The 15,599-nt window shown below is 39.6% G+C and overlaps 1 protein-coding gene across 1 annotated transcript; it reads right to left on the bottom strand.

Annotated features, from left to right (window-relative positions):
- Positions 1-7,388: 7,388 nt before the first annotated feature.
- On the bottom strand, positions 7,389-13,079 carry LOC115919181 (GAS2-like protein pickled eggs). The gene is made up of 2 exons (XM_030972305.1): positions 12,621-13,079; positions 7,389-9,653 (listed from the first exon to the last, which is right to left on the bottom strand). Exon 2 carries the CDS (start codon positions 8,414-8,416, stop codon positions 7,439-7,441), a length of 978 nt encoding a protein of 325 aa, XP_030828165.1. The 5' UTR covers positions 8,417-9,653; positions 12,621-13,079; the 3' UTR covers positions 7,389-7,438.
- Positions 13,080-15,599: the final 2,520 nt, after the last annotated feature.

Below are 15,599 nucleotides of genomic sequence, written 5' to 3'. Positions count from 1 at the left end.
GCGTTTACATGGGGTGTCATTTTGCAGTCGTATAGTATATGATCGCGAGAGACGCCTTGATGTATTTAACGAAGAAAAGAGAGAACTAGAAATCGGATTATCTACAAATCTCAAAGAGACATCCATTCTTGAGTTGTCTTGAGTTGAAAAGGAAATAAGATAGCTCTAATCTTAAGCGACAACCGTCGTTTCATGTCTCTCAAAATGTCGTCACAAAGACTAAACTTTTAAGAAGCTTCAAGGATTGAACAATGTACGTGTAGGGACAGATTGAGAGAATACAGAAAGTAAACACAAAATTTGCATCACAAAATACCAACTGACATAAGATATCTTTTGAGAATGCTGTTTTGTTTAAAGAAGGGTCTCGGATGGTTCTGATGTCTATTTGTTGCTTAGCTCGACTTCCAAACAGTATTGGTGAATAACGAGGTTTTGAGTAAAACACGGATTTATCCCTTATACCCCATATATATTTTGAACGACGTCCTATCTCATTTATGTCCCAGGGTAATTCCTTATCTTTAATGCAATCAAACAATATTTTCTCTGTGTGCCTGTGGATAATTCGGCCAATAAATCTTCCAGTTTTGGGCAAAAGTCAACATGCTCAATTCCCTCTTGCGACCCCCAGATCGTTAGTACGACCCCCTGAGGTAAACGTTTTCTTCGAGTCCAGCCACCGATGATAACAATCGAATTTCCTTTATTTGGGGTGTAAGGACGGGTTCATCCATTTCATTTCTCGCTTATTGAATACAAAATTGGATTTCGCATGACCGACCTACAGGCTGAAAGGAGTATCTAACACTCAATTTACAGTGATGAATGTCCATTCATTACTATTTTGAGAATGTTGCGTTATAGTCACTTCTTGCGGGCTTTCGTGCGAGACTAAATATTTTACACAAAATTTAGGAGGACACACATCATCATGAAAATCAAACTGGTTTTGACAAGGATGGTACTCATCAAAAATGCGAGATTTGTGTGAAAATCACCTCTTTCGACATTTAGATAACTAGAATCACTATACATGTATATTCAATGCATAGAGGTTTGGCAATCCTCATTCGTCATCACTAAGCCTGCTAAGCGTCGTTAGAAACGAGGAATTGTAATTCAGTTGGAGATAGGAACGTGGGTTCATCAGTCGTATAAGGTCACTATCAATGTCATCATTGCTGCCAATCAAATATAATTGCCATCTGATGCAGTAGATGAATTAAAATGGTAATCCGTATTTCTGTAAAGGATATGGTAGGGTTGTTGCTAATGGGTGCATATCGCATCAGTTTTCGTAGTTCGATTTAGGGGGGTGGGAGTATTACATGCATATTATCATAGTCCATCACATTACATTCTTCTATATTGGTCTGTATATAACATTAACAGTAACTGTTGTAGACAAAAGTTCTATACACGTACAGATAATTAAGCAACGAACCAGTCCCCCGGTTCTGATTTAATTATGTTCAGACTTGGTTTGTATTCATTAACGTGTACTCAGCGTGGCGTGATTAATAGCTCATTCCTAGTTATAATTATCAGGGAATGACCGATTTGATACCAATAAACATGAGAGGGAAAGCCAAGACGATAGGTTTTGTTCCTCATTCAACCTGATATTTCAAACCCTCAACCTCAGATACATAGAAGTAGGCAAGGTAATGGTTTCTATGGTAACGCATAGTCATCCACCGATAAGTGGGTTGTTTGGGTCGTCTGACACCGTTAGTCAGTTGCCAGTCACGTCTCGGTCGGTCTAGCCGACATTGATCCAGGGTCTTGATCATTCATAGGAAGGGGTATATATCTCAAGAGACACCAATATACCCTCGGGTAATACAAGGGGCACACTAACGGAAGCTGACTGGGTGAATGTTTTAATTAATTCCGGACCAAACGACATTTGCATGTACATTTTCAGGCTGTTGCCATGGTGACGCTGCTGACGACGGTTGATGTCAGATATACTGAATATATGATTGATATAAAATACATAAACGATACTCAAGGCATAGCCGTACACAGAGTGAGAGTGATACTAGACTAACTTAAGAGTTAGGGACATAGTCATAATGACCGCATGAAGAAGTGAACGACCTGATGTAGCTCTCAGATCGATTCGATATGTCAGGTGTAGTGTACCCTCATCTCTTGATTACATTCCAGTCCCCCACCAATAAATCAAGACTGTTAAAGACATGACATGCTGCAGTGTTCTGAACCTTTTTTTTAATCGTTTGTTTGAAGGCATGGGAGAGAAGAACTTCCACTCACTCCCCCCCCCCCCCCCGCTCTCCCTATCTATGTCCCATCCTCTCCATCCCCTCTCCCTTTCCCTCTTCTTGTCTTTTGTGGGTACAGATTACGTTTCATTTCAATATCCAAGAGAACAGCGGTTATTGCATCGCTCCTGGAGTAAGCACTCCGTATCCTACCACAACCACAGGAGTTATCCACCAGGTGGAGTTCTTGAAGCAATTTGGAAACACCGTATCAGCTCAATAATTGCCAAGATTATATATTTTTCATCAGGTATAACGTGCTTCTCCCTGCTTGATCTATGTGTAACCAATGTCTGTATCCCATGAATCACACCTGTCTCTGTTCTTTGACATGGCAGAGCAACGAGAAAGGCCTCATGACATGTAGTCATCGAGGCAACATGGTTTCCAATCCAAAATAGACATTCGTCTCTACCATAAAAAGCATTAGGATTAAGCTCTGGCTTGAAGCGATTAATCATTTCACTTTGCTGGAAGTTCTACGGTGGTTCGTCATAACACCTGGGATTAAGTATTGTCATTTCTTTCAGGTGTCAAGGCACGGAACAACCCAGGGAGTTTCCAGACCTAAGGATGAACTGTAGCTTGACGCCTTCCCTTGTTCTATCCCAATATCCGCATCAAGGTACCTAAAGACATGCACAAGGCATTAAAAGACCACCCAGTAAACAAATACATTGTACATTCGAATATCATAAACAGATTTCATCGCCAGGTTGGCACTTCCGTTCCCCCTCCCGATGTATAATGTAACCCCTCCCTCGCCCTCGGCCAAGAACCGTGTCCTACGATCACCTGACCCTGCCTGATGACCAGAGGATGTTACTCACAGGGCGAGCGCGACGTCCGCAGGCCAAACTCCTCCCGAAATCCTGGACTTATCTTTCTCTTCAGCTACTGCTTAAAAAGCAAGACGACTTGACCGTGACAACACTGCTTGCATGAGGTATGGATGGGTGAAGTCGAGAAGTGACTATCGCTAGCTCACTCTTGAGATGTCATCGACTCCTTCTAAGATTTCAAACTCTGCGTATCAGTTACGAAGATTTGTCATTCAAAGGGGATAGCCTTAAAGATATTACAAAGTTTTGGGAAATTTTGAAAAATGGGTGGATAGTGATTCTTTACAATTTTGATATATTTGGATGCCCCAGTGGATGTATTAAAAACACCAGCAATTTTAGCCCCGAAAACACTTCTGCTTTCGAGAAAAATTGAATACAAAGATTTACCGGTGCTCCCGGTAAATTTTGATGAATTTCAAATAGCTCCTAAGGCCGTACAATGGTAGCTGCGACCATGAAAATCTCAGAGTATGTAGTTGTGGTATATAATTTCCGAACGACAATAGCTAATCGGTCGATTTTAGTCAATAAACAATGTTTTATAGCTTCATTAATATCTTGACCTTGAGAGGGGGCTATTCAACATAAAATGTTTATTATTTATATTTCATAACTTTAGAGTCGATTTCGACCGCGACAACGATCACTGAATATTGTAGGATCGTATATGCTTTCAATATGTTCATTTGAACCAAATTCATGACCCCATACCAAAACTTTGTATTACCTTTAAGTGACCTTTTGGTCATCATCCATCTTCGACGTGAACGGCAGTATTAAAAATGTAATGGCAGACATTGTATTGGCATGGGTACATGATGATATGATAAAGTTGCCATTTCACCGCCATAAGTCATTGTACCCCTCCTTATTTGTGGTCTACGACTTGTATAGAGTGTATTTTGTTTCAAAAGCAAACTCAGTCTCGAAGAACAAAAGCTTGGATCTCATCCCATTTTCACATCGTCTCCCCAAGTTATTAATCATGAGACTGTCGGGACATGTTCTGTTTGTGTAAAATTTGTAAGGACGATAAACCACAAAATCCTTGCATTCAACACATAGGGGACATTCACTGCAGTGATAGCAAACAGGTTCAAATCTACATTGTGTCACAAAAATCACTAACTGCAAATGAATTAGCCAGAGAATTAATGACAAGTACAGTTGTACGTACAGGGTGTACGCAATAAAAAAGGCATGCATATACAATCCGCTCTCCGAATTCCTTGTTCTCCCTAAGCTCAATAGTAAGTAGAGGAGAAAAGTCAGAAAACCTTTGTTTGTTTGTTTGTTTATTTTATTTATTCACGGTTAAAAACAAATACAAGTGCCCGCATTCAGCAAATGCTGTTTTTCAGCGAGGCCGTGGTTGGTCATGCAGGTCCTTCGCTGTCGAATACTCTCTCTCTCTCGAGAGAGAGAGAGAGATTCGTAATGGCAGATAAAGTGTTTACAAATATCTATATCTGTGTAGTTTGGTATATCAATCATTTGTTCGTTCGTTTGTATGTGTTCTCTCTTACTCCTGTTCCTTTGTTTATAATTTAGATTATGTTGTGATTTTTTTTTCACAACTGCGCGTTGATCATTTAGTTTCAAGGGGGTTCGGCGCTTTATAAATCTCATATATGCTAATCATTATCTGTGAACTATTTTTTATCCATGCAGATCTGAAGTGGGACAGGTAGATCAACTACGTTAAATGCAATTTCCTACCCGTGTGGTTCGCGCTTGTATATAGTTCGACAGCTGAAATTGGAAAATTCACCTGCATACTGACAAAGGGACAGGACTCCACTGAACAAGAGGTGTTCATAACAACCTGCTAATTGAATTAGACTTTTCCTCCAAACCGCGGTAAAGAAAATCAGATAATTAAGTCAGCACGCGTCCTGGATAACAACAAAGGTGGTACGAGGAAAGGAGTTGGCCAAACTTCAGGTCAACACTTAATTCATTTCACACTGATGGCATGAGATAAGGATCAATAACAAAAATGGTTCAGATCCAAAGTTCAATATCCTGATCACAAAAACAAAGAATTACTCACAGAAATCAGATGTAGACTGTCTAAAAATGCATCAAGTGTTTTTTCCGGTTTTGTTTTATTTCAGTTAGTGGTAAACGTATTATGTAGAGATCTACACGTAAACAAAACACAAACAACGCTTTACATGTAGGCCGCGTGTATTTTATTTTGTTTAGGAATTACACTTGAAAATAACGATTATTTCCTTGTTTCCACTTCTTCGAAACTTACATGTATATTCTTTTCTTCCATCTCCGTCTCCTTTCCATTATTATTCCACTGTAAGCTGTAATTCTTCCAATATTTCTCGGAAGTAAAATCGAACGACACCACAGAAACTTGGTCTTTAGTTATTTCAAGAACTTCTTTGAAGGTTTTAAGTCCATTCACGACTTAAAAACATTGTTTACAATAATTGATTATGGTTTCTTTTTTCAATAAGATTAACAGTTAATTATACGCTTGGTTGTCGTGCCAATAGTTTGCAACCAAAAAATGTCATTGTTTTCTCATTTGGCCCCTTCGCAGCTTTTTTCAAGAGAAAGACAATAATACTGCGCTAATATTTAGAGTCATGTACATGGAGTTCAAGTTCACGATTTTCTGGCTTAATACGTCTAACTTGAACAATTTCTTTGACTATACCTTTTATCCCGTCATTTTCTAAGTTTAAATTACCCCTGTATCAAATGGGGTAAACATGGAAGAGTACATAAACGAGGAAATATTTCATAGAAATCATTTTCAAGCACGATCATATAGGCTATGATCAGTAGTGACATGTGTGGTGTCTTCTTGACACTACATTAGTCATAGTAGATGCGTTACCATGGATACACATCATTACAAAGGGACAAGAGTATGATATTTCAGATTGGAATTATACCCCTGCGGGTAAAAACATGTTTTAACTAGGTCATTGTCATTTGAGAAGTTCTTTTCTCAAAAGCAATCATGCTCCGATGGCATTAGTGCAACAGAGTCCCGTCGGGAGGAGAACATACCGAGAATTCTAGAACATGAAGGGGGAAAGGTGAGGGTAGGAGTTCAGCGAGGTCGCGTTATTTGATGCTAAGTATCACCGAGTGGTTGACAGAAAGAAAGTCAAATGTTTGTTGTGAAACTAAAAGGAATAAGTTTATGCTCGAAACTCGTCTATGGCGAGAATTCTCTCAGTACACACCACACCAGGGGGGTGTTTCACAAAGATTCGAAGTCAAACTTAACTCTAAGTTGGACTTAAATATTATGGAGAGCCATTTGTAGCCTTATTTTGAAATATATTCAAAAGCAAAAATTCAAGTATTTAGACTTTTCATAAATTTCACATCAAGAACATTAAATCTCCCATGATAATAGAAAATATGAATGATTGAATCAACATTTTATGCCTTTTAAAATAACTTTTACAAAATATTTTCAAAGATGCTAACGGCTTTCCATAAGTTTTAAGTCCAATTTAGAGATGGGCACAACATAGGATCTCTGTGAAACACCCACCAGGTCTCTCAACGAAAGAGAGGTTTTGATTAATCCATGGCGGCTTCGATGCGCAAACATGTTTTGTCTTCATTGCATTTAGTTTCAACAAATAAGTATTGATAAATTCAAACACACTCACAATTGTGACTTCCTGTTTGTATTGGGTCTAAAAGTGCAAAGATACAAAAGACGGCATTCTTGTCTTTATATCCATATTTTCCACTTATGCCCTCTATTATTTGATGTGAATCACCCGATTGAAAGATCAAGTCTCCCACAGAGTTTGCAACAAAATAGAATACATCCATCAATTGGTGACATTTTATATATACGGTTGCACAATGCACAATCAATGGGATTTCTATGGATTCGCAATATCTATGGATGCTACCTGGTTAACTTGTGAGCGCACCATTTTCTAAGGCCATAACTTTCGTCATATTATGACAATTCTATTTCATGTGTACGTACTAAAACGTAAGAACTATTAAATAATATGGAAGCTCAATAATTATCTATTACAATTGCGGGTAATATTTCCTATTTCCTATATTTCATAGAGGAGTAGGTACTTTTTATACGGCTATTATTTGTGAGATGAGCATTGAGCAGAGGGTTAACGATCAGCATACTCCACTTGAAACAAACTAGAATACCAAGAATTTGGATTCTATATTAATGTACCCTCAACTATCCGACTACACGGTACCAATCATTCATCAAATACAAGTTGATTTAGTGGAAACATTAAAACAATTACCACATCTGCCTAAAGAACCTCTTAGTCTTTAACTATATGCACATAAACTTCTCAATGAATGATTCCAAGAACATATTAATTTATGATGATTTGAATGTACTCTACTCACCAGTTCATCCAAGGTCTTGAGGACTTCATCATTGAGCATGATCTGTTTTGGTGGGTCACCTCCATCTTCCTGAGGTTCCTGTTGGTTATGATGTTTCGAAGACACCCGCCTGCTCCTTGGTTTCGTCTTCGGGATGAGAGACCCCCTCCTCTGGGGTGACGGTTCAGGTGACGAGGTACATTCCATTGGTCGTCCTTCGGAATCGGCCTCGGACTCTGGTTCGGCATCGGTCGTGGTTTCCGAGCTCGGTGATGCAGGTTCCGTCGATGTGAAGGAGTCCGGCTCCGATGGCGTACCGGCTTCGAGCTCCCGATCGATCTCCTGTTCGAGTTGTACGAGCATCGGGACAGGCATGCCGATAGGACCACCACGACGAGCCACCTCCAGGAGACACAGGATAAAGCTCTTGTCATTCTTCCTCAGGACAAGATCATCCGATTCGAATAAGAGTACTTCATTAATCCTCAAGGAATGTCGACACCAATGGATGAAGTTACTGATGTTGTCCCTTGCTAGAAACGTCCCCGCTTTGGCATCTAGCTTATATCGTAGATCGTCGTGCTTGACGAAGATTCCTTGAACGAACTCCACATCGTCATTGTCGGGATAGTTCCTCAATCTGTAGTCGATGGCCTCACGACGGACTTTGTTGGCATGCTGGCAGAGAAGAGCACCATTTTCTAATCTGTCAAAGAAAGACTCTGGTAGGATCTCCAGGTCGTACATGTTACTGAGCCATTCGGCCAGGTCCTCTCGCATCGCGTAGAGGTATTCATCTTTAGTTCGGAAAGGCTTGAGGGATGCGCCTTCCCAGGTTGAGCTGTACCGGTCATCGTACGGGTTGTCGAACCGGGCACGCTCGTCGTGCAATGTTTGTAAACCGTCCATGGCTACCATCGAGAATTCGATTTACATTCATCGATCACTGGAAACAAATATCATTTTCCTAAACCTTGCTGCAACCGATGACAATGTTTTCCACCCGAGAATTCCTAAACTGATGCGCGATGTAACTGCAGCAGATGTCAGTTCTTCGAGGTTATTTTCCTTCGTGTGAGAAAGTTGGATTGTATATTCCCGGTTTCGGTCTTACTCACACTCCGTGTGCTGAAAACATAACCATATATCTCCAAGAACTGAAGAAGGTCGAGAAAATTCAGACACGAAAACACCAAACGTGACAAAGTTTGCTCTGCTAAAGTCCAAAAAACACAATTATGACCATGAACGTCAGTCTGATCAATTCACAGGCTAGTCGTGTGTGTTTAACCTTGTTCTTCTCTCGGTCGACATACATACACGTGTTGGCAAAATACCATTTATATTCACGTCGATCTGCACGCAAAGATGGTTTAATCAATAACTCCCAGTTGGTTAGATGAAATTCACGAACAGCGCAAACAATCGTGAATAAATTTCAAAACTTTCCAGTGAAGAAAAACAAAACCTTGTCCAAGTTTATAACTTTGTTGATGCTTTAATGCGGTGCAAAACAGCATGGGTGTTGAGGTTTGCTGGCTTGAAATACTACTACTGAAGGTTTACTTCCAGTTATCGCTGTGAATGATTTCAGAAAACACACAAAAGACCCAAAACACAAAAGCGAGCTGCCCACAAATATGCGAGATTTATCTCCGTTTGTGACTGGATAAAGATTGGAAGCTTTTGTTGGTAACACGCAAGAGCGATCACTTGTTACCGATTGAGTGGGCACCCTTCCAGAAGGACTTGCAAAGAACACTGTCAATAAAAACAGTGTCGGGTGCGTGCGCTGCTGTAATTAAAAAAAAGAGAAGCTTAACAAGTGATTAGATCAGTTTCAAAAGGTCCTAAGGTTTTAATAAAAGCTGCCTATTGGTTGTTGAATATATTCCAAATAACAATAAAGTAGCTGTCCCCTTCGTCAAAGAAATCCAGCTCAGAAGTCACGACCGTACGCTCCGAGGCTCGACGCTTGAATGAGCGCGAGAGGGGTTGAACTTGGGACTCATCTGTTGTCACGGAGGGGTACAGCGTGGGGCGGAGCTAAAGACGCCAAGTTGGTTACCAAGGTGATGCCCTACTTTTCTTTAAAAACTTCAAATAATCCGTGAAGCGATCTCTTCGGTGGATAAGAGGCTATTACTGGTCGTACCTGGGGGTAGGAAAAACCAAATGAAAAATGAGATATTGTGAATTATACATTTTTAAGAAGAAAACAAACTGAAAGGAGGCATTTAAACCAGGACGTTTAAGATGTAAAATTTGTAAATAATGCAAATAAAAGAAGTAATTGTTATGTTTTACACGAGTAATCAATAGGGTAAACGAAACGGAGACAGCTTTTGAAAATCAGAATCAAATCCACTTTTATTAATTACATTCCTATCTTTGAAAATAAAATTTAACAAAAATAGACCTAATCGTTCAAACGTTAGAAACATTACATGCTCAGACAGGTTGAGCTGACCACAAGCTTATTTGAATTTTCGGCAAATCCCTACTCGGGGCGGATAATATATCAATTTAATCTATTTCATGAAATATACATTACAGGGGCTCGAAAATGGTGGGGAAAGTTATTTGGGGTGCGGTTGTTTTTCTGTCTAACAATGCACATGAAGATTATAAACATGATGTTCGATATAGATGTTTGCCCCAGACGATCAAATGCTATGGATTAACCTAACGAATAACATAACAGATTTATTCGCGATCGTTTTTTATTACAATAAAAAGCAGAGTATTAAGAGCCGATTATGTGACTTATTGGAATAAGTTTTTCAATTGAAAACATATTCTAATAGGAGTGCCTTTTTATACTGTATTTATCGCAATAAAATATCTTATTTTCTGCTTGTGTTACTTTTCTCCTTTGTTTTCGTGCAATGTGTTTCAAAAGTATCAGTTCAAAAGTAATTACACTTTTGATTTGTATCAATTCTATTTAATCAAAAAAGAGTTTTTAGTCCTTACTCGGCCAGATGCATTGAAGTATTAAGGGCAATGCACTGACCAAGACCAAGTGACCAAATACAAGGGGACTTGTAGAATACGTTTCGGTTGCAATAACCACAAAAGAGAGGTGGGTGTCTATGCTTCTAAAGGTGATTAAAGGACTCTTATTGCCTTCAATGCACACAATAGCAGACTAACAGTCTAAACGACAGTGGTGGAGTTAAACCCTCGTATAATCTCTAAATTGGTGACGATATGCGACTCAATGCCCCCTTTAAAGGGTAATGAATTCAGATGGGTACTTCCAGCAGTCGATGTTCATTCTTCGCAATTAACCTGAAGGTGGGGAGTACCGCTAATGGACTCCTTAAAGAGACACTTAAGAAATTAATCAAGAGAAACTTTCAATGGCTTTCCATCCGAGCATGCCGAAAAAATAGAGATCATCCTCATATTAATATCCCCATTTTAAACAGCACATTTCTTTGTATCATATGACACAAAATGCATCTGAAGTTATGGTTGAAAACTTGATAGTACTCAATATTCCCCAAAGCATCAAGACTTGGCATAATTCACTATAAATTTATATTTAAGACAAATAATGGATTTGGTCACTCAATTCTCACGACTTGTTTCTATAAACGAAATAAACATTGACTTGATGAATGTGGAATAATTTATAGATGATGTTTTTGCATCAAGTTTAACGATCTTTTTTTGGTACGTTCTAAACAAAAAAAAGTATGATGCACAACTATAATTGTGAAGAAAAATTGAGTATCCTTTCAAGGAACCACAATCAGAGATTGACCTGGGAAGAACTCAATTGGTAAAGCTTAGAAAGTAATTGACATTTGACCGTCTGTTTATTGATGAAGATTGTAATATAGACTGACCACTGGCCGATATACATGGATAATATTGATTGATTAGCATGATTAAAAGCATATCTACTGGAAGTATAGGGCACGATGATCAGCTGGCAAACGAAGCTGAAGATGAAGGAGAGGGAAGAAGAGAAGGAGAAGAAGAAGAAGAAGAAGAAGGAGAAGAAGAAGAAGAAGAAAAGAAGAAGAAGAAGAAGAAGAAAAAAAGAAGAAGAAGAAGAAGAAGAAGAAGGAGAAGAAGCTGAAACATGAGAGAGGGGAATGTAAACATGGAGGATCTTGCAAGGAGAAAGACAAGAGGAAAGTGTTTGGGAGAATTAGAAGCTGAAGTGGGTAAGACAGGAGTGGAAGAGGAGAGATGGGGAGATGGGGAGAGAGAGTGAGAGAGAGAGAGAGAGAGAGAGAGCGTGAGAGAGAGAGAGAGAGAGAGAGAGTAGTGGACTTACATGTATTATAGAGAGAGTAAGAAATTACTCTCCCTATTATCAGATTGCAAAAGAAATAAAGAAATAGGCTCCAGTATTACCACCACCATTCAGACATCTATGGTTAGCTACTATACTATCCTTGATTTGGATTTTGAAGTTAACTCCAAATATTAATTGGTATCAATTAGTAGAAAAATAGCTGAGATACGGTCAGCAGGAACATGCCCTACAGCGCATTGTACGAACAATTTTTTCATTTCCAGCTGGGGCAATGCCCAAATATAACGATTTATATTATTCCTTGCCAATTAATACCTGCATGAAAATTATAACGAAGGCAGTCAACATGGATACATGCTGTGTTGTTTAATTCAATGATTTGCTTGTTCCTGGGTTTATGAAAGAAATTTTGAAGAAAAAAAAATACTAAAAACAACCACAATGAAATAAGTACTAACGACATAGGCCTATTACTTTTGCAGTCAGTCTATGTCTAAGTTACTCATTCGGTTCATGTAAGAGAAAAGTAAATTACCATGGGCACGATATACTTGACTATTGTATGACCAATCTATTTGGTATAACACACTTATAGGTCCAACAACATAATATGGATGTACACATACTATACTGTGACTAGCTTAGAATCTAAACAAGACCGACATAGTCCAAAGCCAAAATTAAAATTTGTGCCTCCATTCGATTCAAGATTAATTTAATGAGTCATTAATTTATTAGATAACTTCAAATTCGCTATGATGGTATAAGAATGAAAACACAGCTAACCCCGATAACACCATACTGCATGCAAACGACTTGATATCACCCTTTAAATCGCAATCTTACCCTTTAAATCGTAATTCCATTGAGATCCAGTCATACGGCAGACAGGTATTTCCTTGTACAAGGCAGCTGCGTGCGACCTCGGGGTCACGCCGGCCGGTTAGACTGTCAGCGACTGTCTACATACAGCCGAGTTTCCCATAGCAAAACTACCAAGTTATTCCCACGTCTCCTGAATGGGTTGTATATGTGTCTCCAATAAAACTAAAAGGATGCAGTCTGTCTGTAATCCAAATACAACGCTGGCGAAGTTTAGAAGATTAGTAGATACATCCAGAATGAGCCAGGTCCGGTCGTTCAGATGGGACCTTTGGGGGATATTCCCCAAAGCGTGAAAGATCGAGAGTTGACCATATGATCATGCTATGATGTTATGCTGAATGTCCGAACTAATCACTGCACTGCAGCATCTACGGCTAGCTAGCTGACCACCGGAAAACTCAGCGTATGTAGCTAGCAGACAGCAAGGCATACGTGATAGCCAGCTTTCGTACGAATAAGTCGTAAAATGTCTATAGAGGGCGCTATTCGAGTGACAATTCCTGCGTACATTGGATCATTGTTCCGCTTGATAGAACGATCCGAACAAGTTCTCTCATCCTGCTAGCTATAGGCGGAATCTCATTACTCGAACATTAAAAAACAAGGAGGGGCGGGAGTGGGGGGGGGGGGGGCTACATCCTCTGAGCGCCCAAAACACATGAAGCCTCAGCTCTGTTGATTTGGTTTGTAACAATGAATCAATTTGAAATTCGGCTAAATGCAGCCGCATAAGATCAACAGCTTATGACTGAATCTAGAAGGAAAATGTCGATCTCTCGAGCCTTCTGAAAAGCTATCTAAGGGCTCATGAGACCAAATGATTAAAGATAAACTCCAGTTTTGGTAATGCGATTGCATTGTGAAAGAAAAGGTGTGGAATGGATCAGAAACAGTTGAGCATGTAAGTATTGGTGTGCACTACAAGGTTCTGGAGTCATCAAAATCATAATAAATTTGGCCGAGTCTTGGTAAAGTAACAAGCACTGTACACAGAAAGCTATAATTATATAGGACAACACACATGGTTTCGGGGCCAGTATTACCTTGATGTCCTTGTCATTCTATGCCCATTACTCAGCCGGTATACATTTTCTTCCAAAATTGTTTGGCACATGTCATTTATTTGTAATCTTGAACATGCAGTGTAAGTTACGTTTGATTCTGTGAGAATTTATTGTCTTTTTTTTTTTTTACCAGAACTGGAGTTTCCACGAGAATGTCCAATCTCCAGGTGATGGGGGTGGTGCATTTTTATTATTTTTTTTTTGTTGGGGGGGGGTAGCAGAATACACTTCGATGCCATTGATTAATAGTTGGCGAGTGGCATATATCCAATGAGGTTTTCGATCCTCCCCAACCGAACTTCTCTCTTTCTCCCTCCCCCTCTCTCTTTCTCCCTCCCTCCCCCTCTCTATCTCTCCATCTCTCTATCTCTTTCTTTTACAAATTTATTTATTTTCTTTTCGTTTTTTTTTCTATTTCATTTTCAAAACGCTAAGCTGATTTCTTACAAGATCTATCAAGGTTATCATGTGCATTTTAGCAAATAAAGCCTTATCGATATAAAACAATGAGTTATTTCCAATAAAAAAATATTAAAATGAATCAGTAAATGAGTTATTTCCAATAAAAAAATATTAAAATGAATCAAGTCGTCGAATATATATGAAAGGGAAGTATTTGTAAGTTATTAATTTTGCAGAGATAGAGTCGTCAGTGATGTCATCGAAGCATAGGCGCCAGATTCGATCGTGGAAATTTGACAGTCAATCCAACTATGAAAAAAAAGGGGGGGGGAGTGGTAAGAAGCACTTTTTACCCAGTTTTATTTTATTTGAAAAGAAAAGGGGGAAAAAATGGATAAAGTATTCAAGTATTATAATTTATTCTCATCCCTGTATTTTATTTCAGGTGTGACATGAAATTGATGTGACATGGTGATTGTTATCTAAACTTTTTTCTTTTTTCTCTTTTTGGATTGGCTTTAAAGATAAAACACAGATAAAAGGTGTCTTTAAAATTCTAAAACACACACTTTTGCGAAGAGGGTGGGTGGCAGGCGCACCGGAAGCAGCTTGGGATGGGGGGGGGGGGGAGGGCAAACATTCCAGGGGGCTCACCTTTCAGGCGCAGTGACATAATAAGCAATAACGTATGGGGGGGGGGCAGAAGAAACAGATGAGGATATTTTGACACTGGCAGGTCACTAATTGGCGGGAGGGGTCCAGGGAGCTGAGCCCCATGAAGCTCAGGGGTTTTAGGCAATTAATTACGTTTTGAGATGAGCATCCAGTGGTCCTTCTTAAGACCCTTGGTGGGGTCTAGTGCATGGGTAGAGCCCTCGGAAGCTCAGTGTTTTTAGGTATTTAATTACGGTCAGATTTGCATCCAGGAGCCCTCCTTCGGGCCCTTGGTAGGGTCTGGTGAGCAGATCCCCCGGAAGCTCATTTAATGAGAAATTTAATTCCTGTTTACTCTCCTTTTCTTTGGAGTATAATTTGCATGTGATTTAAATCAGTTTTTTTCTTCTTTCTTTTTGGTTGAAAAATGTAAAACCATTTTTACTCCTTTACTGCTAATTTTTTCGGGGGGGGGGGGGGGGGGCGTTTGGGGGCGAAAATTAGTTCTGCCCCCCCCCCCCTCTCCCTGTTTGCTTCCGGGGGGGGGGTGTTTGAACACCCAAGACACCCCCTCGCTACCGTCCAATACCCCAGATAGACGCCAGCTAGGATTCACCCCAAACTTTGCCTCCCTAGGACCCAATTTAATTTTTTTGTTTTAATCGGCCTGACTTGAGATGGCTCATTCCCACAAAATAATGAAACTCCCTGTTTCCGCCCGAATGGAGTGAGGGAGATCGAGCGCTATATAAATCCAGAATATCCTCAGCTAGCTAAACCGAATCACAGGCCCAGTTCTTATATTTTCGACGATTCCCAC

The sequence above is a fragment of the Strongylocentrotus purpuratus genome, unplaced genomic scaffold (assembly GCF_000002235.5).
Source record: "Strongylocentrotus purpuratus isolate Spur 01 unplaced genomic scaffold, Spur_5.0 spur5_contig_862, whole genome shotgun sequence".
In the NCBI taxonomy this organism is placed as follows: Eukaryota; Metazoa; Echinodermata; class Echinoidea; order Camarodonta; family Strongylocentrotidae; genus Strongylocentrotus; species Strongylocentrotus purpuratus.
This window is presented reverse-complemented; position numbering and strand designations above follow the sequence as displayed.

What these genes read in the sequence shown, in the direction of transcription:
- LOC115919181 (XM_030972305.1), bottom strand. Translation starts at nt 8,416, where the DNA reads ATGGTAGCCATGGACGGTTTACAAACATTGCACGACGAGCGTGCCCGG.